The sequence below is a fragment of the Eulemur rufifrons genome, chromosome 17, assembly GCF_041146395.1.
Source record: "Eulemur rufifrons isolate Redbay chromosome 17, OSU_ERuf_1, whole genome shotgun sequence".
NCBI lineage: Eukaryota > Metazoa > Chordata > Mammalia > Primates > Lemuridae > Eulemur > Eulemur rufifrons.
The window spans coordinates 30,654,984-30,682,329 of NC_090999.1; the positions used below are offsets into that span (position 1 = coordinate 30,654,984).

Sequence of the window (27,346 nt, forward strand, 5' to 3'; positions counted from 1 at the left end):
ATGAAGAGAAAGAAGTTAATGAAAATATATTCTTTAGCTCCTCCAGTAAATAAAAAAGAAGGTTGATAGATTGAAATATATCAACTACTTCCATTTTTCCCACAGTTTTTAATCAAAATAAGGTATCTATGTCACCATAAACACACAACAATCTCATTTCTAATACATAGTCAAAATCCTAGAAACATTACTGACTCTACTAATTCCCCAAACATGTCTTAAATACTTCAACATTTATCCTAGTCTTGAAGATGCCTATGATGAAAACACCACTGTGAAAATCATTTATAATGGCACACTTCTAATGGGAGATAGATGTGGGAGCAGTGATTTGGAAAATACTTGTCAAATCCTAAACCAAATTTTAAAAAAACAGAAAAATGTACATTTACACTTAACAATGGATGTCACACAAGTTTAGAGGACACAAGCTATGAAGTCAGATCAAACCAGCATGGAATTGCTTGCACATGTTTTATAGAAATGTGTGACCTTGGACAAGTTAATAACCTCTATTAACTTCTGCATTAGTTAGGGTGATACTAGTAGTTTAACAATTCAATCCTATATCCCAGACTTTTAACGAATCACAAGTTAATCATTCTCATTTAAAGTCCTAAGGTGCTTTTCATGGACAATATGTCCCTTCTTCAAGATGAAATTCCGGGACTTGGGTTCCTCCCGTCTTGTGGTTCTACTGTTTTCTACAAGTGGTGGCCATGGCTCAAGCCAGAGAAAGGAAAGACGAATGCAAGAGAAAGCAAGGCAGGTTTTACGGGTCAGGCATAAAAATCAAGCACATTATTTTCATTCATAGTCCATTGGTAAGAACTCAGTCCTGTTATTTTATTTGCCACTTTTTAAGTAGAGTTCACTGAAAATGGCATTGTGAACTAACTCTCAAGGAAGCTCTAACAATTTCTGCCACACCTTAATTTGTAAAATAGGGGGAAAAAACGTAATTCATAATGTTCCTTGTGAAAGTTATTTGAGAAAATGCACAAATTTAGGAGAAATATTTTAATGTTATAAATATTTACTAAGGGGTAACCAGTGTTTGTTGTTTTATTAGTCCTCATCTACATCATTTCAGCAGCAAGCATGACCAATTTCTCAGAATAGAAATTCATTAAAAAACGGATGTTCCAAGAAGACTATAGCTGTTCTCTCCCCTCCCAGGCTGTTCCAGAGTCTACTCATCCATTCACTATAAAATATATTTACTATTCATGAGAAACCATGCTAATCTCTGGTGATAAAACAAAGGGTCAGGGCTGGTATATTTCCTCAGAAATACTATACTAGAGGAGGCAGAACACAGATGAGAAATTAAATAGTAATTTAAGAAAGATGAAAAAGATAAAGCAGACAGTGCACTTAGCAGATTTCTTGGCATGTTATAAGCAATCAATAATAATAACAATGATGACATAAGTGCAAGTAGCGATGATTATACTCCAAATCTACTAAACTAGCATATGAAATGAAATCAGGAAACAAATGCTAGAAGAAAGGGATGTGTGTTTGTGTGTGTGTGTTGTGGTGAGACAGGTGTTAAAGGAAGAGCCAGGGAGGCATTCCTCCTGCTAAGAAGATGTAATAAACAGAAGCACAGAGGCATTAAAAAGTAGCTTATACCTGAACCAGAAGCCTACAGTGACTGTGGGAACATAGAGGTGTAGAATTTTTTGCATGATATTTTAAGGAGATGGCTTGATTTCTATAAATAATGGGGAGTCATTTGAGAGGATGTAAGCAAAGAAGTAGCATTGCAAGATTTTTGCTTAAGTAGTGAGAAGAATGGGTTTGGAAAAATAAGGCTAACATAAACAAAGACCAGTTAGGGAACAGATGCAATTCACCCAATGTAAGGCAATGAAGTTCTGAGATAGAACAAGATAAGGAGAGGAAGGAATACAGATTACATTTAGGAAGTAAATTCAGCAAGATTTAGTAATAGATTGGATGAGTCTAAATTAAATGACTGGGTGGATGTTGTTGCTATCAAGATAGATAAAAAAAGAAGAGGGACCAGTCTACGAGGGATGTGAAGAGTTCACCTTTTAACATAGTGCATTTGAGGCAACACACAGACTTTAATGTAGGAAATTGGACGTGGAAGTCTGAAACAGAAAAGTAATCTAAGGTGAAATTATTTTGAAAATCATTATGATTTTAGTAGTAGTGAAATCTTATTTCTTCCTGGTATTTACTTTAAAAAATGGTTTTAGCACTTAACTGTAGGAAAAGTATTAAAAAAATAAAGTTGAAAACACATAATTAGCCATATCAAAGTCCTCAAATAATGGAAGTAATTAAAAGAAGTGGAAACCAAACTTCTTAAGAAATGTTTTCATACTAGACACTAACCTGGTTTAAAACTATTCCCATTGTCTGTTCACTGAGAGGGTCCAAAAGCAGTGTCACCCCTACATCCCAGTAGCAATAAGCATATCTGGTACCTGATCATAATTTCTAAATGTCATTTTCCAATAAAAATAACTAGGGCTCCTGGGAGAAACTGCACATTCAAAGTTTGGGAAGAGAAAATACAAGATGCAGCTGGACCATTGTATAGTCCCAGAAAATAAGAAAGTGCTGAAAAACAAAGTTAGGGACATGTCAGATGGACACAGGAGCCAACCTAAAAGAGTTGGCTAAAGCTGAACCAATTTGAGGAACAAAATAAATGACAACAGCATTGAATTGAAACTCAACAGATATTTATGGGTCCACAGTGATGTAAACAAATGAATGAATGAATGAGATGGTACAAAGTTTCTTTACAGAAGAATGTCAAATAATAAATGTAGAAGAAATGAGGGAAATAGAAAAGTCCTTATTAGATTACCACAGTAATATTTGCTTCAGCCAAACTCCACTGAAGAATATTAAAATCAGTGGACTAATCTCTAAGGATAAACAGGATATTTGCATAGTCTAAAAGTATCTGCCCCCCAAATACTTATTAATGAATGTGGCGATTTTAATTCATGTCCACAAAATCTTTGATATTCCTCCCTCCAGATAGTAGAAGTTAATTTCTGTCCCCTTGAGTATGGGCAGTATTTTGTGACTTGCTTCTAATGAAAAGTGTATGAAAAAGAAATAATAATAACTACAGTAGAGAAATCTGGCAAATGCCACCTTAATCAAGTGATCGAGGTTAAAATCACTAGTGATAAGTTATATTGATGCCACGTACCTCTGATAAGATGCAAGGAGAAGACCATTTCACCTCAGTGGCATTCTTCCTAAAAAAAAAAATCTGTAACTCAAGTTTTATTAAATAAAAAAGAATAAATTTTATAAAATACCTGCCCAGTATTTTTCAGCGTCAAGGTTGCAAAAAAACAAAGAAAGACTGAGAATCATTTATCCCTAAAGAGGCATGACGACTAACTGTGATGCAGGATCCTGGATTTAACCCTACAACAGGATAGGGATATTAATAAGAAAACTGGTAAAATCTGAAAGCCTGTAGTGTAGTTAATAGTGTCATAATAATGTATGATATATCAAAATTAATTTCTTAGCTTTGATAAATGTACCATATTTATGTAAGATGTTAACATTTGGGGAAACTGGGTAAAATTTATATAGGCACTCTATATGCTATTTTACAACTGTTCCATAAATCTAAAATTATTTCAAAATAAAGTTTTTTTTAATTCTCCCACTGCTACCAGAAGACAAATATGGAAAAAACATTAAGAAATGAAGCTATTTTAGGTTTTTAAATATATATATGATTACTATATCAAGGCTAATTCTCTGTTATATAAATGAATTTTACAGTCAAATGAGAGGAAGGATTAGAAACATAAATACACACAAAAAACAGCCAAGGAAATTTCAGCAAAATTCCATTAGCCCACCTCAGATGTTTGAGCAGAGTGAGAGAAAATCATTAGTTCATTCAAACTTTCTCCCTATAATATTGCTCCCTTTCAGGTATCCTTGTAGTTTCTCTCTATGAAACGTCTACAGTACCCTATATAACAAACCAAATAAGGAAAGCATAATGATCTATTCATTTATTCAGTCTATTATTTATCGTGCATCTCTTCTGTGCTAGGCATTATTATAGATGGTTGGAATACATCATTCCTAAGTAAAGTTGGAACAGATAATACATAGCACCTAACCCAATCCTCTGATTATTCATATGAGGAAATTTGAGGTTTCAGATTTAAATGACTTAACCAAGATCACAGAGTAAGTTAATCACAAAAGTGGACTAGAAACCAATTTCTTTTTCAGCAACTTTCTTCTCAATCAAAATAATGATTCCAGGTTGAAGAGAGACACTGGGAGAGTTGCAAAATGTGTTTGTTTTCTTTGTGATTAGGAAACACTTCTCCAGCCTCAAAGGGTAATTTGAGCTCATGATAATGATTTATTCAAAGAGCTCTTGCTTCTAGCAATCTTTATTCCAGGAACTTGAAACTCACACTGTTTAATCTCCAGAAAAATCCTTGTTAGGTAAGTTTCATAATTGTTCTACTTCTTTTTTCCCCCCAGAAGTGGAAAGTTAGGCTTTGAAAGGTTGAATGCTTTTCTGAGCTCATTTAATGAGATAGTGACAAAGCTGAAAATAGAAGTCTCCCAATTTCTCATGTTTGCCTTATTTCACCTCATGTTATCACACTGAATTAAATTCTATTTTTCTGTAGTACTCTCACTATTAGGGAAAGGTGTCCTGAATCATTGTAAAGTGTGGGAGATGAAGAGAAGACTCTAAGGGAGTATTACTGTATGCTTACGAAACACACAACGTAGACCTCATGAAACATTTTACATTCAAAGGACTTTTACACTGATTTCCTATGATGGCCAGGTTTCTTAGTTTCTCTCACCCTGAGTTTCCTTATCTGTGAAAGGGATAAATAATACCTACCTTCATAGTTATTATGTGGATTATTTACCATAATGCATATAAAGTACTAGCACTTTATCTGCATATACATAATTAAGTTTTCATTCTATTCCTCCAACCATGTTAGCCTCATAAATCAAATTTAAAATGAGATAATTGAGAAAAATTATTTGTAGAACTAGGTCTATATTACTACAGTAAAGGGAAAATTAAATGTCTGATAAATAAATGTTCTGATAACATTTTGAGTATCTCATTTGCAGACCTTGCACTCACAAAACATAATTAATCTAACAATTTGAATCTTTGGCCTACAAAAATCAAATATATATTATTTTGTTAATGTAAGTGGATTTTTTAATGAACAGTTTAACCTAATATAAGCATTTGATTGTTAACATTTGATTAACCTGAGGAGAAAAAAAATATGTTTCATTTACCATTTACTAAAATTCACAAATAAAGAACAATTATGGAAGACCTTAAAATTAATTCTGTTTCTTCCTTTCAAGTGTATGGAACAAATTATTCCAGAATCTTCACATATATGATAACTTCATATTTTTCTTAACATTCATATTTTGTAACAGTGATAAGCCTTGTTCTTAGGTATGTTAAACATTCCTTTCAAGTTTTAAACAATTAATTTATTTGGAAATAGTGTGTTTTCATAGATAATTGAGGGGAAAATTAAAATGATTTGTCATTAATTCCAAAATCTTCCAATCATTCTGTTTTATTGTATTTTATTTCATACCACATTTTTTAAAACATATTTGTGGCTCAATTTTGCATATATCTAAATTTTCTAAAGATAAAAGAAAGGAAATAATTAAGCAACAAAGAAAAGCCATGTGAAAGGATTTTTTTTTTTTTTTAAATATTTCAGTGAGTGCTGTGGGTCAGTCTGTGGATGAAATAAATGCTTCACAAACGGTTGGCATGATGAAAGAGAAAAGGTGCTAATCATCTTTTATAATTTCAGAATTCACCATTAAAATCTAGCTGTGCCCATATTTAGGCACTCACATTTTCCTAATTTTAAAAAATGCACCTGTAGCAGAAATTTTTCTCCAAAAAGACAGAGCCAGCTGGAGAGAGAGACAATTAAGGCTGATTGGATGACTCAGCAATAAAAATAGGAAGCTAGCTGGATGAGAAAGGATGAGCTACAGGGAAACAGATTGTCAGGGAGGGGGTCCTTTGAAAGAAAGAACAAGAAATGAAAAGAAGCCCATCAACATGGACAAGGGAACGGAGGTTAAACTTTTCAGCTAATGACAAAGCTGTTCCTAAATTTAAAGAGTAGACAAAAGAACATTTTATTCATAGTCAAACTGTGAATAAGTTTATGCAATTGTCAACATCTATTATGCTTTAATAAGTAGTCAATATAGCAACAATGGTACCAAAGCAGGAGTCTGGCCTCATGAGAGGACACCTAGGCCTTTCTTCCATGAGTGATAGTGCTCTGCTCCTTCCTGCATCAGGAACTAATGCCTTGCTCTTTTGCCAGGAACATACCTTCTTCCTCTTCCTTTGCTAATTCTTCACAGGACTCAAAACCCCACTGGCCTCAGGATTACACCTAGCCGGAGAAAATTTATTTTATCCTTCAGATTGGGTCAGCCTCCTGCCACTTTTCAAATACTGTCTCTTCCTTCCGAGTACATAACCCAAGAATACATGTATTTAATTTTCATATTTTTAACATTCAACTCCTATGCTAAACTGTAAGAGCCATAAAAGGAGAACTGTGTCTGTCTTTGATGTTGAACAGGCACTCAGTAAATATTCATTGCAGAATGAATGAATCCTGGATAGAGAATAACGAGGCTGAGATGCAATTTTCAGTGCCACTAATCAGTTTCATTTATTTTGAATGAGTTCACTTTGCCTCTTCACGTCTTCGTTTCCCCTCAGATCACTTCCACCTCAAAGCATCTCAGTTTTAATAAATAGGTTATCCAATATTCTTTTCTTAATTTCAACATGAGATTCCCAAGGAACTTTAATTTCAAGGACTACGGTAATATTTTTCCCAATTCTCTCCCCATTCTCTATTATTTCTGCAGCTGGGTAAAAGTAATTCTTCTTTTCAGGTAGGGGAACATCTCCTAGTGATTGAAGTGAAGAATCCTTACTACTGTAATTCAAAAGAGCGATGAGATTATTTAACTATCTGTACAACAAATAATGAATATAAATCTACTAAATCTCAGAAATTGTTTTAGGTGAAGAGGTCAAAACAATAATGAAATAAAGTCTCAGCTATCCTAGAGCATTTGTTCCCAGTGTAGGGGAGAAAGACAAATTAATGTATAAACTATGAAGCTGTGGTAACTGCTATGTAGAAAAAATAACACAGAGCAGGATGTATGAAGACTGATGGGGAGAGGATTATTTTATATGGGTAGTCAAGAAAGATGAGAATGCACATGCTCCTTCCTCCATCCTCAGGTTCCAGGCCAAAATATTATCCTTGGGAGTCCTCATGGAATTGCCTGATCTGGTAATATGTAGGTATTCAAGGTAGTAGTGATTACATGTTAGTACTAAATAAGCACTTACTTGCATGTACAACTAATGAAGGTTTACATTTTCCTGCAGTATTTGCAAACATAAGGCACTGCACCCCAGTCCTCAGGCTTGCCTTATTGTCCATATCTTCCTGACACTTCATACTACTACCCTCTGCAAACTTAGTACCTACACATATTACAGGGATGTACATATTTAACTCATGATGCTGTTATTAATTAGATAAGAAATGGGTAAATCATTAAGAACTCTAAATTTTAACCCATAAAATCATACCACGCATAGCATTCTCAGATGGGAAGATGAAAAATTATAAAAGAAGAAAACAAAACCTAAAGTTTTGGGGAGTCCAAAACCGACATGGAAAACATATAACAATAATATGTTAATAAAATGTATCAATACATTGCAAATAAAATAAAATTGCGAAATTACACAGAGCTAAGCCTTGATCTCAGGGTATACTGTAAAATTTATTTTGTTACAAAACACCTAAACAAGAAAAAAGGTTTTCAATGCATTATTAGGCCACTATTTTGATCAATCTCTATTATTATCTCTCTGATATTATTTACATAGAAGCCATATTTACAACGAAAAAAGATAATTTGGTGTGACACAAGCAAAAGTTTGGTGCTCATAATTTATAAAATTTCTTCTATGTCCCAGCCACTGTCTTTAGGCAGTCTTGGACTCTTTACAGAGACACCAGATCATTCAGTCCTTATAACATTCCCATGAGTTGTCTGTTATTGCCCCTACTGTATAGAAAGGGAAATAGAGACTTAGCAAGGTTACAGAGTTCATAAGAAGCAGAAATAAAATTTCAACCTAATCGTGTGTATGTCAACCACACCACATTGCTGTCACTTATCAATTCTATGATACTTGTGAAAGACTATTGAAGTCAATTGTGAATAAACATCTAATAATACTTCTTTGTTGAAAATAATTATATGACTGTCTAGAGCAGCAGTTCTGAATATTGATGTGGAAATCACTGAAAGACCACAATCAGTAGTGTGCTGCTCCCAGGAAACATCCTTCAACAATCACTCCTGAGTGCTCACCATGTGGGAGGTACTATCAGGGCACTGAGAATTCAATACTAATCAATTATGAACCAGCTAACATCCCAGTGGAGACACAGAGAGTAGCAAAGCAGTAAACACATGAACAAAACCATTCTAAGTGCCAAGAAGCAAAGACTCACAGTGATGTGAATGTGAATGTAGAGGAATAGCAACTTTAGGTAAAGGTGTTCAGGAAATATCAATCTGAGAAGGTAACATCTTGAGGTAAGACTGGGGAGACAGAGAAAACAACCAATGCATTTGAAGGAAAGACCAAGCTTCAAGGAACGGAAATAAGTATAATGAAGCTAGTGAATGGTCTGTAGAAGGGAAGTATGGATATAAGCTAAGTTTGGAGAGATAAGCAGCAACCAGATCATTCAGGGTCTTTGCCATGTTAAGATGTTTAGACTTTATTGTTAGCCAATAGAAGGTTTTACTCAAAGGAGTCAGAGAGTCACAAGACCCAATCTAAAAATATATATATGCACACACAAATATATTTATATAAACAATCTCACAGAAAATTCATAGTGTTTATATATACATATATAGAGATGATTGATTTTCATGTATATACATAATATCTGTATACATATATATCATGTGTATATGTGTATTTATACATATCGTGTGTGTATGTATGTGTGTGTGTGTGTGTGTGTGTATATATATATATATATGTATATATATCTAACTGGGTCCATTCATTGCATTCCTGCACTTCTATTCCAACTATAATGCTCAAAGTCAAACTCTTAAGAGCTGAGGCTGAATAAGACGACTATGCCTTAAGGCAGGAAGAAATACAATTCTGTAATTCTGGTAATTCTGATTTCATCTTGTTCATTCCGTCTAGATGACAGGTTTCTTTTTGGTAACTGACATTGAAATGTAGAACCTGCAAAATCAGCCATTTATCATTCCAAGTCACTAGAAGGCTTCCTATCTGAATAGCAAGAAAGTCGCCTCTTACTAAGTCACACATGCCATTTTTTTCTTCAGAATAATTTTGATATGATTGCATATGATCAGTTTGCATCATGTGAGAAAGATGTACAGTATTCTCTCTTATCGTCTTGGTGATTTGTGTTATACTGAATTGTCATTCCAAATGCTTCTCTGTGGACCAGATACAGCCATGGTGAGGTTTTTTTCACTAATCTGGGGAAGCAGGAGAGGTTTTCATTGACTGTTGATTATGGCCTCTTACATTTCTAGTGTAACACAAAACTATAATAATAGTAGATAGCAGATTTTTTGATGTTACTTATTGTCAGACTTAAAAGCTAACATGTCTATTTTGCACCACACATTTTGAGACAAAAATAATTTTCTTCTTTATGAAATATAATCTAAGATCCCCCCAATTTAAGGTATACAGTTGAGATAGAGCCTATCTATCTCGATAGATAGCCTATATTCATTTTGTCTATGAATATAAAGTCTAACTTTAGGCAAAATAGACATGAAGAGAAATAAATATAGATTTACTTACTTGAGTGGCAGGGCATTATCCATGAGCTTGTGTACAAGAGAAATGTTATAACATAATCCCATATGTGATATTTATTAAAAGAATAATCATCCTATAGTTTCATAAACCATTCACAACAAAAATGTCAGTAATAAACTCAATTTATTTGTGAAATTTTAGATACCTTTACTTAAATATAACAAATTTTATTTATGAACTTCATAAAAGTATAGAAGCAAAATGAATAATATATGGATTGCCACACCAGAGTAGAAAACTGGAAAATTAGCAGCATTTTGGCCCCTTCTCTCTATAGAAATCACTAATACACTGGCAGCATAAATATGAAATAAAGTGCCAAACAATTTGTGTTTTCACACATGGTTCTTTACTTCTCTTGGTGAAATAAACATTGGCCCTGTCAAGGTGGAGTGTGCTTGGAGTCGAACTTAAAAAAAAAAAAAAAATTGAACAAATTAGTGCCTCTTTAATATCACTGAGTATTTCACATGGTATACATGCTTCCATGTCATCAAAAATCTGAACGCAAGCCTGGCCCTGCTTTCTAAGAATACTCATTACCATTATAGCTTTATTACCTAAGTTGTTAACCCTTTCATAAGGCTCAAGAAATCACCTACTATGAAAAAAAAATCACAAAAGGAAAAGTAAAGATGGAACAAAAGCTACAAAACAAATGGAAAAAGCTTTTCTGAATCTCTGTAGACACTTGGATGAATAGAAGCATATTAAGTATGTGATTCTGAATAAAATGTTTATTAGAAAAAAACATTAAATATTAAATGTAAATGGTTTGAGTATTCCAATTAAAAAGAAGAGATTGTCAGATATGATGAATAAATAAAAGTAAGACTCAAGTATATCCTGCCTACAGGAAACTCACTTTAAATACATAAGTTGAAAATAAAATATGAAAAGTGATATGCCATACAATTATTAATTAAATAAAGATTGAGTGGTTATAGTAATATCTAGCAAAGCAGATATTGGAGGTAAAGAGGGTCATTTTATAGTGATAAAGGAAGCAACTCATCAAGAGGACATAACAATCCTAACTATGAATTAAACTGATAGCACAGAATCAAAGTACAGACAGTAAAAACTGATAGAACTGAAAGAAGAAATGAACAAATCCAAAATTATAGCTCCACATTTTAATAACCCTCTCTTAAGAACTGCTGGATCAAGCAATCTTAAAGTCAGCAAAAATATAGAAGATTTGAATAACACTATTAATTGACTGAATTTGACCTAATTGGACATTATAGAACATTCCAATCAATAACAGCAGAAAATATTTTTTCTTTTAGTGAGTATACAACATTCACTAAGATAGACCATATTCTGGTAAATAAAGTGAGTTTCCATAAATTGTCAGAAAGCATAAACTCAAATATGATTCTAATACTGCATATTAGATATTATATAGGTAATAGTAATAATATTTAATAGTCTAAAATCCTAAGTAGTTTATGTTTAAGTACTTTTTAAGTATGAATTGTATGAAAAATAAAGTCCAAACAAAGTAATACATTTTAAGAAAAATGAATATATTTTGAGCCACACTTAAGATCTGGTATTTAATGCTTGCATTTCAAGTGTTCTCAAGATTTCATGTACAATAAGTTTTCCTTGTAAAAAAATTATTCTGGTTATATCATACATGCAGAACACTTGTACTCTATTTGATTGAAGAAAGATATGAAAATTAAGCACTGTAATTCTTTTTAGTGTGAAAATTAGGAAATTAAATTATGCAAATATTCATCCACAATTAATAAACTGTTAAACTCACACTAAATCTAATGTTTTGAAGCCTGGAAATTGGTACTTCCATTAATGGAGTGATTTAAATTTCTATTAAGGTTGAATTCCCTTATAAAAACTAAGTAAAATAAAGATACTTTATAATTGATACACTCAAGAGACAGCTCTGATTGAGAAAGTCACCCAGGGTAAGTGCCAGTTCCCTCAGCTTTCTAACCACTTTGTGAGCATTGAAAGATCATATGGTAGCAGTGTCTACCATTGACACCCTAATGCCTCCTCTCTTGTCCAAATTATAGCACATGCCACTGAATGGGGTCCCTGCCTCAATTCTTACCTGCCTCTTTTCCAAACCATGTGTATGCTTTCTTTTCAGTCATATTTAAACATAGAGGGAGCAAGTCCTACTTATTAAGATTCTGGATCATGTTGTGTGAATTGAAATCCTGGCATTATTATTTGCTAGCTGTGCAGCTTGGGCAAGTTGTTAATCTCTCTGTGCCTCAGCTTCTTCCTCTATTTACCGTGATAATGATACTACCTAGCTCGTAAATCCATTATGGGCTTAAGTAAATTAATAGTTGTATTAATTTTAAGTGCTTAGAATACCATGTGGCTCCCTAGTAAATACTATATGATTGTTAAATATATCATGGTGTTGTCTAAAACCTTTCAAAAGTTTTTAGCTGTCCTCAGAACAAGGTCTACACTCTTTAATTTGACTTTCAAAATACCAACTTATCTTTCCAACTTCATCTCTGTATACCTAAGCTATATGGACTTAAGTTTCTTGAAAGCCCTCTTGTCTTTTTACTTAAGAAATATTTCCTTGGCTACTATGTCTTTCCTTTGCTTTTTCCATAAGTCCTACTCATAAGTCTCAGTTCAGATATCACTTTCCGCCAGAAGCCTTCCCTAGACTCCAAAACCATTATATAGCCTCACAGAGAATTTCCTCCATCATAGCACACTACATTTTAACTTCTTGTATAACTCGTATTACTGTAGGCCATGTAAGAACAGAAACTATTTTTGTGTACTGTCGTAATCTATATGTGTAGCATATAGTATGAATCCTATATATAGTTATTCAACATAAACAAGAAAGAATGAGTTAATGAATAAGTGAATGATACAGTTGACTGTATTGCAGAAAACTGGAGCACATTTCTTTCATCATGACCTCATTATCTAGCTAGAAGATTATCTGAGACCTTCCATGAGAGGAAAACAAAGAGATCAAGCTAGTCTGTGATTTTATTTTGGATACAAGTTTAATAAAAGTTAGCAACAGGTCACCTTGGTGATCTATTTAGGACACATTCTGTCTCCATTTCTCATCTATTGCAACTACTGAAGTAATGCTATTAAGCAAATAGCTTCAGTTCTCTGCCTTCCAGTTACCTGGGTTACCTGTTAGAATCATTCTTCTTGACTTTCTCACAGCTGGGTGAGGCTGTGTAATATTCTGGCCAAAAAGTTATAAGTGACATGTATCACTTCTAAGTCAGATCATTTAATTGGCCATCAAGACCCTACAGAGATATCTCCCCATCAAAACAACTGGCAATGGCCGTGATGGTAGTGGCTTAGTCAGTCTGCATGCAGGTGTGAGGTGACAAAGAGCAAGGCTGCTAGCCCACCTTTGATGGTTATATAGTGGGAGCAATGTATTGATTGATTTTTGCTATGAGAAGCTACTAAGATATTTTAACCTACATGGTAACACTTCCAACATTGCAAAACAATTTATCTCTAGGAAACGATTAACAACTTACAGACCACACACTGGGGAATGTTGATCAAGCTTTCTAAAAACTCTTAGAGCAAGAAGAAAACACTCCAAGGAAACCCTCCCTCAAATTCCGTGACATCTTGATTTTATTTTGGAGCGTCAGGTCTGCAACAATAACATGTTCTGCATAACCAAGCTGTGAGGAAACTATTTTGATTATTTGTGTGGAAAAATTGAACTATTTTTTTCTTTTAGGAAAATTTTAATAGAATAATTTGGGAAACTATGTTTCTGGAATAATTATTATAAAATTATAGCACATTATAGTTGTATTTTTTCTAACCTGAAGCATTTACTTTCCATGTCAAATAAAATAACTGAACAAAATAAATTATAATGCAGAGATTTTATTGGGTAAAAAGGAAAATAATTAATCTGATGTGTTTGGCTTTTCAAGTTTAGTAAGATACTTTGCCAATTTGGAAGTGTTCTATTTTGAATTTAATCATCTCCTTAATTGCTTTTATTTTTTATACAAATATTATTTTTTTCTGTTTTGGAAGGCAAAAACAAAATGATATGTCAATAGCTGAAAAGATAAAATTAATGATTCTCCAACAGAGAGGTGAATCACACTGTTTCTTTACCCTCAATACTCCATCCTTCAGTTCAAGGAACAATGGAATATATAGTAACCAAGGTCCCTGAAACAGGACTTCTGTGACCCTATGCTAAGGCTACATAGTATGCCTGTGTGTGTGTGTATGTGTGTGTGTCCTGGTAAGGGAATTATATTTATTTTTTTGCGGTTATAAAAAAATGACTAAAATATTGTGCTGACACTCTTTGTTAGCAAATCTTCTAATGGGAAAAAGGAGAAGGTCAAGGGAAAGAATTCCACTTCCATGAATCTTCTGATCTCTCACTTCTTGGAAAATAGGTATTGTTATATAACCTGAGATTCTGGGTAATTTCATTGCCTGCTGCTTCTCCCAACAAGAGTGGCAATGGCAACAAAAATAAAAACAACACCAATAAACAGTTCTACCATTGAAGGGACATTTTAGAACAGCTTTTTGTGGAAGGAATGCGTTGGTTTTGCGGGTGGATTCTCTGGGCATAGTTTCAGCAATAGCTACAGTAGCCACAGCTGTTAGGATGTCGGAAATGACTCCATTCAAGAACAGAAGCTGGGCAGTAAAAAGAAAATGAATAATATACTCATGTGGAAAATGAGACAAATTAAATATTTTGGATGGGTCTACTGTTTTCATAACTACAGAATAACTGATCTGTTATTGGTCACTCAGGTCCCTAAATGCAGCTTACTTTTTGGATATCTGTGACACATTCCTAATTGTTCATTTAGTAATTGTGATACCACATTTTCTGATTAGGAATCTCCTGTAAGAGCATCCATACTATAGGAAAGAGAGAGAGAGAGAGAAATTAGGTTCTTTTTTTGTTGTTGAATTCTTTGACTGAATGCAGAGTTTGTAAGACTGCCTATAAAATTAAAATATATTGTTCCTTCTTCATAAAAAAGATTTCAACATTTATGGACCTTTCATGAATTTGTATGATTTGAATCAAATCAATGTTTCATATTCTAGTGTGAGGAAATCACTTTGCAATCTCTTTAATATTATTTTAAATAAAATTATTCTCTCTGTAAAACTTACCAAATCTCACATTTTAGTTAAGTATGGTATATCATAGTCCTTTTTTGTTTCAACTGACTAATCAAGGTGGTAATCATATGACCCAAACACCACTACCCCCTCTACTGTTCCCTGAGAAGCCTTTGTGAATCAATTGCAGAAGTCTTTCCAACTGAGCTTAGATGTAGTTTTAGAATCATTTTTGAAATCTTCAATTCAACAATTCATAATAGATAGAAATTCACATGTATCTGTTATGATTATTGATTTCCTTTTCTAACTACTCCACTAAAATACAAAATCCCTTTTAGCAGTTGTTTATTATTCATCTTTGTATCTTTGTATTTGGATAGTATAGCTCAATATACGATGTACATATAGCTAATTAATATATGTTATATGATTGATTAAGCCTGTATTTGATGATAATATTTGCACACAAGGAGTCAAGAAAATATTTCACTATGTAGTCTCTTATTTCTATTTTGTATAGCTGGTATATAATTACATATACAATGTTTAGCTGGTTGCATAAAATCGTACATTTAAGAAATGTGGTACTAAACAGAATTCTCCAAAAACAGTAGCATTTTGCTGCAACATGTGCTCACTGAAATAATTTTTTTTTCAATCTGAAGCCATAGTGTCATCTAATTTCAAGCTATTGGAAATTTTTGGAACATGTGAAATAATGATTCACATAAATGAGACGAAGGATGGAGGATTTAGTTGGTAAAATTCCCAGTAACACTTAGAAACAGTGAAACATTCATCTTTGACATTAGGCAAATACTAGTAATGTGGCAGCAGGAAAAGATTTCAGCAAAACTGTGAAATAAAAATTTTTTATTGCTTGTTGGTGCCCTCCTATCTTCTTTACCAGCCAATCTAAATTTCCCACATCCCAGTAGAAACTCCCTCTCATAAAAAATCACGTTCTCTCATTCACTCAGGTTGTGACATCCATATGCATGCATTTGTCTTGTTTTGTTGTTGTTGAAATAAATTTTATTTTATTGACTCTAAGTGAAGACACAAAAATGAAGTTCTGTTTTACGAATAGTATCTAGCATTGTTTATACTGGATTTTGTATATTATTTTTCTTTCTTTTTTTCATTTATTAGAATTGCTATATCACTTATTTTATTTTTTTAGATTTCAAAATATTAAGGGTGTACAAATGTTTTTGTTACATGGATACCTTTTATAATACTTAAGTTGGGGACGTTAGTGTGCCTATCACCCGAACAGTTTTACTTCTTATCCTCTAGTATAAAGAATTAGTCTTAGCTACCTGTCAACCAATAGCTAGCTAAGATATTATCTATTAATAGTAATAGCTTCAAGTATATTTGAAGTTTTTTAGGATACTCTCTAAGATGAGAAAGCCTTGAAATTTAAATGAATCATTCCCCAGTGGTGAAATTTTACTCATTAATGTCATAATTCCTAAGAAACATTTGAGAGCAGAAAACTAGTCACTTAGAACTTCAAGAATCTATTACTCATAACCTGGCCTCACAGCCAGGAGAGTGAATACAAATACTACTTTGGAATCCATAATGTTCTAATATTATTCTAAACTTAATAATTTATGCGAGCCTTAAATATTAAAAATATAGAACCTCTTCAATAACTCTTTCCCAACACATTTTTTTTTACTATTCTTTGGTAATTATTGTTATAATAAAATGGTTTCACTTGTATAACATATGCATGCCAGGGGAAGAAAGAGATGCAATCTTCGATAGATTAAGGATTACCTAAATTTATATTTCCCTGAATTTCAGACTACATACAAATGGGGAGACTTTTTTTTTTAATTGTACAGTATTATCAAAACCTATGAATTTAAATGTTTGGTATTTATTGTCAGCCAATTGGAAAAAGTTGTTCTGAACATTTATCCTTCTCCTTGATATCATGGAGACGATTATTTTCACACAGTGGAGAACTGCTTCTCATACTAAGATAATGTCGCACCTACAAAGTTAGTTGATCCCCTAAACATTACTGTTAGGTACTCTAAGGTAGTTACAGCTCCTAGATTCTAAATTTCAAAGCACACACTGCCAAAATCTAAATTCTATTTTTTACTCTCCGGTATGATCTAGTATATTAAGGAAGGAGGAAATTTCATTCTTTCATAGATTCTGTGAAAGAATCAGTGAATTAACTTGACAGGCTAATTATATCTTATTAATATGCTCTTTAGACTTTCAATTTTAGAGTTCACAAGGTACTTTTGTGTGAATTTTCCCTTTGATTATTAAAAAAAAAACCCATATCAACCAAGAAAAAGCCATCATCCATATTTTAAAAATGAAAGAAAAGTGTCTGGAAATGACTTGCATAAGGTACTCCTGACTTTCATCTCAGAGTTCCGAATCCCTTTGTTTTATACATTCACCCAGCTGATATCTCCACAATAACAAAATCAGCAAATTGAGATAATAAGCATGTTATCATACATATTCCCCCCATGACCAATCTCAATGGGAAATCCTTTCTTATTACACCACTCCTGATTTAGGATTATCTCAAAGTACTCATAGCCATTATTCCCTTATTTCACAACTGCTTTAAATTATCAGGATCCCTGAGACTAATCTCCAGAATCTTTACTCAATGTCTACTTTCACTTTAAGATGTAATAAGAAAAAGAATTTGTCTGCCTTAAAAAAATGGCCTAAATGGCAGACTTAACTCAAAATAGCCACCAGAATTATATAACCAACCAAATGTATTTCCTTTTCACACTAAGACACGACTCTTCTAATACAAAATCTGAAGTGCACACATCAGCAAGACAGAAAGAGAAATCGAAGTAGGTCTTTCTCAGCCATTACTCAGTGCATTTGAAGGGTTCTAATTTTATTTATTCTTGAGGTTTCATAACATAGTTATAATGCCTTGTAAAAGTGACTTGTGAAATTGATGGTATATTTCAATTATTATGCTTTGCCCAGTTAAATTTGAATCAACTATCTCTTTTGAAATGATGCAGGCATAATCTTGTTTTCTAAAGTATTTCAAATTAATAAAAACAGTGTTGACATATCAGATTAGAGTGAAAGACTGATTTGTTAGAAACTGACAGTTAAAAATTATACATTTTCCCTTTATTATTAGATAAATATATTTAACATTTCCTTCAGAGATGAGTTTAATTTCACCTCACTATTCATAACAACAAAATATGCTTGGGTGCTACTGCACTACTTTCCAATGTACATCATGTCCCATCACACCCTGCTTGTTTGTAGACAGGTGCATGGTGTACAAGACCAACCGAAGTGACCTGTTCAATTGAGATAATTACTGGGATAATTAAAGTAACATGTCTATTATTAAATACCCTGGCAATTGAAGCAGACTTCAAGTTTAAACCAGAAGCACATCACAAATTGTGTCTGCAATATTCATGAACCAATGGCATTACCAACTTTCACTCTAATATACATAAGTGAGTCTAAAATAGCAGTAGTTATAATATATATCGTTTCTGCACACATAACGAAAGGAAAAACTAAGACATATATTCAGAAACTTTGCATAAATTTAAAACTAAATATATTTTGTCCTAAATTAGCCTGATTCATTTGCTGCTTCAATTTTCCACTTGGTATATTTTGGGCAGAGAATTAACGCATAAAAACATTTATAATGCTTCCAATATTTGAAAGGGCAGTAAGAAAATGTATAAGAAAGGACCAACAATTCAGCTCCCTTTTGAGGTTTTCGCATTTTAAATCAGTAGAAACATTTGTAATAATTATAACTTACATTGCTATGAACTTCTTAGTTTCAAAGTATGTTCAACAATAACATCTCATTTGAGCCTCAAATGCTATGAGGGGGACAGAAAATTATCATTATTCCTATTCTATCAATGAGGAACTTGATAGATTTTTTTCCATGATTTCTAAATTCCCTTGGAATATTTCTCATGCTCATTCACTTGGAAGGATATGTACTTTCACACTTAGCTTTGAAAGTGGCCACACTTAGCATGCTTTCCCTAGAACCTCTCTTTCACCTTTTACTATAAGCTCATATACAATGTCTCTCTTTTGCTTGTCTTTTCTACACCATAAAAGCTTCTAATATTGGATTTGAGACACTACTGTTTTGTTTTTCAGTTTGTTTACGTGTTTGGTTTTCCTACTGAATTGAAGTTCCCTTGAGGGCATAATTGAACACATTTAGCAAGTATTTTGTGCCCAATTATTTCCCTGTCACTATGATAAGAACTGAAAATGCAAGAAAGGTATGGTCTCTGCCTTTCTATAGTTTAATATATATTTTAAAGACATAGTTTAAGAGAAATTACAAAAGTAACGAATGATAGAAAGCAAAAGCACAAGCGGCTATGGCAGATCCACTGCAGATCGAACTAATTGTGTTTGAGAGACTAGTTCATGGCACCTCAAGAAAGCAATGCTTAAGTTAAAATGCGATGCATAAGTTGGGGTTGGTGAAACGAACAGTTTTAAGAAAAATGAACAACACATATAAAAGATTTAAAATTATGTATTTTACAAACTAAGGAGTTTAAGCATAGTTAAAAAATAATGAGCAATTGTTTCGCAGGGTAAAGTAAGACAATTTGGCCAGAATCAGATTTCAAAGGGCCTTGAATATTGGATTTTATGCTGATGGTATAGTAAAGTTATAGACATATTTTCAGTAGGTAAATGATACAACAGTCACTTTTCAAAAAATCCCACTTTTGAGTCCCTGGGAAGGTATGCAAGGGTGAATTTTAAAATACAGTTATGAATCTCATATAGAAATCCAAATGAGAGACAATCAAAGTTGGCTTGCACTAGGATGGTGAGAAGAGGATCAAGTGAAGAATAGGATTCAAACCATACTCGAGAAGTAGAATCAATGGAATTTGGTTATTGCTAGCTGTGGAGATTGAAAGAGAAGGAGAAATCAAGGATACCTTTTAAATTTCTGACTTGAACAACAGGAAAAAGGAGGAGATATAAAGGAAAAATGAACATATCGAGCTTGAGGAGCTCATGAGATATCTCTGCAGAGATGTCACTCAGTTTTTTGGACACTGAGGCAATAGGGTACATAATTCTGAAACTTTGAATTTTAATCTGGTTATTATCAATACAAAGCTATGGAATTATAGAAATACGTGCAAAAGAACGCAGACTGGGCCAAGGACAGGGCACTAAGATAACTGAATATTTTAATCTTAAAATAAGATGCCTGAACATTTCAAATTGAATCTTACATTGAGACATTAAACTGAGATTTCCATGTCAAAAGCATTGGGATTATACAGATCTGCTGCAGAACACTGACCAAAGAACAGTTATAAAATGAGGTCTCACCCCTAACACACATATATGCACATCCCCACACACCTTGTTAATATCTACTTAATTGTCTTAACATTTCATATCCAAATAGATCTTAACATATTATACCTTAGAACTTCAGAGTATCTATTAAAATATCACGTTAAAAATTGCAAGATGTAATACTGAAAACAATTCAAAGTTCTAACAAATCTTTAGAGAAGGAACTTAAAACTCTTTGTTTAAATCTGAGAAGAAAGTATAGATGGAGAATTTTTACATATATGAATATCCATGGTTGTCTATTTTTTCAAGAAAAAATTAGCCAAGCAATTAGGTGATTCTAAAAGAGTGTAAATGAACAATTTCAAAGAAGACAGTTTGGTATTTTAGAACATAGAACCCTGAAGTAAGTTAAACAATAGAGGACACCTAGTGGTCTTTAGCAGAATCAATATTTGCCTGCAGAAAATATCAGGCAATTCACACATGTGTAACAATATTGGTGTTAATAGATGTGCTAATCTGTGGCAGATGTCACCATGAACATTATAAGTATTATAGATATATCAATTTAATTTAAATATTTCAAATAATTTCCATATATCTCATGAATTTCACAACTGTTCAATTGTCTGTAGGCATAAATAAGTCACTTTATGTGATTTTCCCAAGATTAAATAGAAAATAAAGGCACAGTTGTAATAAACACCCATATATACTAAGTTCTAGCATACGATCCATTCCATGCCACCAAAAAAATCAAATCTCCAATGTAACTGATATTTAAATTGTGAAATACTATGAAATAGACTTCAGAAAAAGCCTTATCATATTTTATTGATTGATACAAACATTTCATGGCAAGAGTACTTGGCAAAGATAAACGTCTTTTTAACTGTCTAAAAAGTTAGTGCTTGACACTAACTATATACAAAAAAATGCAAGTAAGAGATAAATCCCACTACTAACTGGTGTTATTAGGTCTATCCACAGTGACCTCCAATCCCCTTCACTCTATAGCATTCTGAAACATAAACATCCTGCCTAAAATGCCTCAATGACAGCTTATTGGGTAAGTCCATCATTAACACAAATTTCAGTTTACATAGCCAAACTCACCCTGGAGATGCACAACTGTGCTAGACTACTTGTACTTGGTGTTTTATTGGAATGCACTTCTCTGCCTGGCCCATTTTTTTCAGTTTGGCAATCCAGACTCCATCTTCAAAGCTCAGATCAAGTATCTCTGAAGGCCTCTTCTCGTGCTAAAGAAACTGTGTTGTTCACTCCCTTCTTTATGCCACTACTTACCATACCATCTGTGATTATTTGCCCCCAAGACTGCTTTTGCTGCAAAACTGGCATCTGCCTTATATTCTTATTTGCAGCATCTGCAGATAGAGACTACTAAGTAAATGCTAGGAAGTGAAGAATGAATACTGCCTTATAATTATTTAACGGATTGAGAAAATGGAAGATTGTCATATATTTAGTGGATAGGCATGCTTTGATTATTTATCCTGTTTAGAATATGCACTAGTATACAAGAAGATTCAAGGACAAAAGTTGACACAGACTCTTCCCTATAGATGTCTATAGCCAGAAAAAGGAAAGGAAAATAATGCATGTAATTTCGCATTAGTAACCATGAACAAATGGATGCAACCATGAACAAATGGATGCAGTCATGAACAAATGCATGCAGAGCCAGTAAAATTTTTCAGTGTAAAGGTATCGACTATTAAAGTAGAGTCCATCACTGTAAAATACTTTCTGGAGATGAGTTTGAGTCTGATTTTTAAAGGAGGGATAGAAAAAGAAAGGATTTCCAAATCTGAGGTATAGCACAACCAAAATTACAGAAGCAGAAAGAATCATTCCCTACAAGAAGCATTCTAAAACTTTAAAAACAAAAAGAAAGAAAAGAGTTGTTGGGTGTAAATACAAAGTGACAATGGTGAGGCAGGAAACGGTGTGCTAGAGAGCCTTGAAGGCACAGCAAAGAAACACAGATTTGATGTGATAGGCAATAGGGAGCCTCTCTACGTTCTAGTTCAGGGCAGGTTTAGGAAAACACTGCTGTTTGCTTATGGCAAGCCTTAAAATCCTAAGTGTTTTTTTTTTTTTTTAAATGAAAGTAGTTAGAACATGTATTTTATATTTATAGATAGGCAATTTATAGCAAGAGTTAGTTTCTACTCTAAACCAATTTGAATACTAAAATTAACCAGAGACAGAAACTGTGGTCTGCATTAACTCCCCATGGAATAAATTTCCTTATTAATGCTGTGTTGTTAAATATAATTTGTATATATTAATAAAACTATCTCTAAGACAATATAAAAATCTAATATTGGTTTCTAGATGAGCATTGCGATGTTCAAGATGTATTATTTATGTGCAATTGCTATAGACATATAAAGAGATCAAAATCATAAGTCCCCTTTTCTGCTTCAAAATGTATTTAATTAATTGGGATATGTCATAAATCTACTCAAGAGAGTTTGGGACGATAAGACATGAGGAATAAAAAATAGAATATTATGGTTATATATGCCAAAGCCATAGTTATTATACAAGCATGTATTTCCCACATTATTTTACATTGACCATGAAGAATTTACACATTACCTATGACTTTGAATCCTACAAACAGATAATCATTACAGAGTATTATTTCTCTTTTCAATTACTATTTCCTAAATCTCTAAAAATTTCAAAGGTCATCCCCCTCTGATAAAATGACTGAGATTAGCAGCTGCAAAGGAACTCTTCACCTCTACACACTGAATAATCTCCTATTTACTGAGCTTTTAATCTACCCTTTATCTCTTCAGTGGCTTGTGATTGTCACATACTCCATTTAATTTCCAAGGATTTCCTCACCGTATGTCTCTTTTAGGAGGATCATACAGAATTGGTTCCCCTTGTGATAGGTTATGAAATAACAATCTGGCTGGGATCACTGTCTTTACTTGAAATACAACAATAACATCAATGCAGAATTAAAAGCATATTAAAAAGAAAACAAATACAAGAATAGGAAAGATTCACCACAGTTTTCTGGATATTAAAAGAAAAGGAATTTTCTACCCTGATTTATCTAAATTGCCTCAAATTTTTCACCTCACCTGACCAATATATATATATATATATATATATATATATATATAGTTTCAGTATAGTGTCAGAGAGCTCTATTTTTGCATCCTAAAGTCATTGATCTTATAATTGGCTTGTGAAAACAACCTCCCTCCTAATTTTTTAACACCATGTGTTTCATAAATTAGTTACCCAAATCAGCTATTTCCTCCTGTACTAACCACTAATTCAACTTTAGTAATGATAGTAACTTAGGTGCTAAGTTTTAAAGTTTCTATATCTCATTCATAATATTTCGCTAATACATCTGTCTTCAGGGCTTCTTGTTGCTTTTCAGTTGAACTAATTCAGTACAGAAAAAAAATGTATTGTTGAAGATGGAAGCAATTTCCTATAGAAGGCAGCAGCTTTCCTCGGGAATGATTCATTTAGAACAGTGGCAGCTTCCAGACTTCACACATAACTTCCCCAAATTTGCTGAATTTAGCATTAGCCAGCTTGGTACTAAAACACTCAGAACCAAAGACATGTGGGTGAACACACATCTTCCTCTGAATTCTTATTTCAAAAGCTCACAGAGCTACTTCTGATTTATTTGTTGTATCTCCACTTGTAAACACATCCTGGTGGCATTTATAAAAATCAGGTAGAGATTTGCCAGTTTGGGAACCATTCAAGTTTCTTTGTGACTATGGTTAGAATCATGTAGGTGATGGAAGGATGAATTTGTATTAAATTCTGGATTATGACTTGATATGTTTCTTTTCTACTTAAGAGTATTATTAACAGGCACTAAATATCTATGATACATGATATTATATGGGGATATCATATAATCAAGAAAACATTCTTTAACTAAATGAGCTTGTGGCTCACTTATTACCAAGGTCATTTATTTATGAAAAGGATCTTGCCAACTCACAACTCTGGCCTGAATGTGTTTGGTTACCTAATGTCTGTGAGTGCATATTAAATTGCATTTTACAATAATGATGGCAGCGAGCCGATGCTCCTGAATTATATCATGGCATCTTTAAAACACCATCATGTTACACAGATCTAGGTGCTTGTGACTACTGCCAGGAGCCAGAGGACATCAGTGTTAAGGAGTGTCCTCTTCTATGACCACATGGCCTGCCATTTTATCTGATCGGATGCCATCTGTTCATCCTGCTGCCATTCTCTAGGGTAACTGGGTTAAAACTACAAGACATTAAAAATAGTCACATTGCTTACTGTATTTTTAATTGACTGGATATTTATATCAGGGACTTTTCTCTCATAGGCTATTTATTAAAATCGTTTTTGTGGCCTTGTTTTAAGAGGTAACTATTTAACTCTGTTATGTTGCATGGATCACAGTCTTAGTTAAGAACAGTTTCTTAAACAATCTATAAAACGGTGGCATATTCACATATTCATAATTAAAAGAGTACATGTTATAGTAAGAACCTATATAGTCTTGCGGTTAAGAGCATCGGTTCCCAAGTCAGATTGCCAAGGTTAGAATCCCAGCTTCCCCTTTTACTAGTTCTGTGAATCTGGGCAAGTTACCTTGCTGTATTTAATTGTCCTCATTTGTAAAATGATGACAATAAGTGTGTCTACATCATTGGATTGTTAGGAACATTCAGTGAGATAATCCTTGTGAAAAATCAAATATATTACTTGACATACAATAAACCCTCAATAAATATTAGCAATTATCAAGAATCATCATAGTTTGGTATTAATCTCAAATTATTATGAAAAAGCTTTGAGAACTGAACATTTATTCCATTTTAGATGAAATGTGCTATATAGAGAAACATTACAAGATGAATCCAATTTCTCAAATGTACTTCACTTGATTTTAAATATATTACATATCCATATTTTAAGAATGATCCATTTTTATGCCTTCTCATCAGTACATTATGCAGTGTTTTATTATTGCATGCCATTTCCTGAAATCCTGTGAACCAAAATGTCATTGACAAGCACATACAAAAACACTGCTACAGCCTCACAGAAAGCAAACAGAACTTCTATTTTATGACTTGTTTAAAAAGATAATTTATCTTATAAATGCTAAAAAGCATTTCTGAAGGGAGTAAAGAAATAATGTATAGCCAGTATATTGCTTTCATTATTGCTGGTTTAGGCACTCTAGAAGCCTTTCTGACTCTCATTTTTATGCAGACAATAAAACTCAGGTTATAATTAATATAAAAATCTAGATTTAGGAGAAAAGAAAGCCAAAAAGATTAATATGCAGACTTTAGAATTAGGGACATAAACTCCTTTGCCTGATGATGGTACATTTAACTCAGATCTTTAGAAACTCAGTTGGCTGAGCCCTTGTATATTCCACCCACTGCCTAAGAATAACCGATGCCCTATTCAGCAAAATAAGGGCCTGATTGGCTAGATTCACTCCATTTATTCACTGCACTATTTGTGTTTTCTATGTACTAATTTCCCTCCTGGGTATGCTGTTTTTCACTATTATGAAATGAACTAATAGGGAGAAACTATAATAAATAATTATAGGCAAGTTATAACAAAGAAAAACATTAATATGCTAAAAAAGTTTTTATATGTAAAACTTGGAAAGAAACACTGTGTTTTATCCAAACATAAATTCACAAAATTTCAATATTAGAGGAAACATATACTGCACTACCTCAGAGAACTAATGTTATACTAGATTTGGAATCAGACCCTTGTCGAAGATGATATTCGCTGTATTCATTTTAGATTAAAAATCTCCAAGGTGAGAGAGGGGTTACATTGATTAGGATAAAAAATTATTGATTGAAGTGGCTCTGTTAAAAAAAATAAATTAGCATAAAATGATTATTTTATACGCTAGTTTTTTTTAGTTGATTCAAATCTGTGATCATCTTTTTAATATAAAAATATAACATTCATTAAAAAAAGAATCAAACTATTCTACTTGAATTTCATAAAACTCATTATACAGTTGTTCATTTTAAAACAGTCATAATTAACAACTTCATGATACAGTGGCTTTAAAAAAGAAAAGTTATGTCTTACCTCTTCCCACTGATGTATGTATCTAATTAACCTTGAAAGTCGTAATAAACGCAAGAGACTGAGAATTTTTGTAAACCTCACAATGCGAAGTGCCCTGGCTGTCTTGTAAACTTCGGAATCCATTCCTTTTTCTACAATAAGAAAGATATAATCCACTGGGATGGATGAGATGAAGTCAACCACAAACCAGCTTTTTAAATAATTCATCTTGATCACTTTAGGGTCCAGGATGATTTCAGAACTGTCTTCATTGACAGTCCCAGTCCTAAAATTCATGATCAGGTCCAACAGGAAAACTGTATCCGATGCCACATTGAAAACAATCCATGGTGTTGTTGTTTGCTCTGTAAAGAATGTGATTCCAACTGGTATGATGACCAGATTTCCAACCATCATTATAAGCATTATTAAATCCCAATAAAACCTACAACAAATAAAAAAATCAGATTTTAAAATGTAGAAAATAACCAGCCTATTCTCCCCCCATAAAAATTATTACTGATATATGGTTAGATATATAAGTAAAAGAACAAAGAAATGGTTTTATAAAAAATGTAACTTCTTCAATGGTTGTAAATATAACTCTGAGTAAAATTAATGTATTCCTAAGCCAAGGCATTATGATTATAGAATTCTAAAAATTATTTTATATAAAGCATTATGCAAACAAAATTCAAGAACATCCACGCCCCCACTTAGCTAGTAAAGAAGAAAAAAGCCACCTGC

General features: G+C 33.0%; 1 protein-coding gene across 1 annotated transcript in view; it reads right to left on the reverse strand.

The window, feature by feature from the left end:
• Window positions 1-27,346, reverse strand: part of HCN1 (hyperpolarization activated cyclic nucleotide gated potassium channel 1) — a 328,222-nt gene that overhangs the window by 259,536 nt on the left and 41,340 nt on the right. The window contains exon 2 of the mRNA XM_069492480.1: window positions 26,621-27,044. Within this exon, the coding sequence (XP_069348581.1) occupies window positions 26,621-27,044 (424 nt within the window). The remainder of the gene's footprint in view (window positions 1-26,620; window positions 27,045-27,346) is intronic.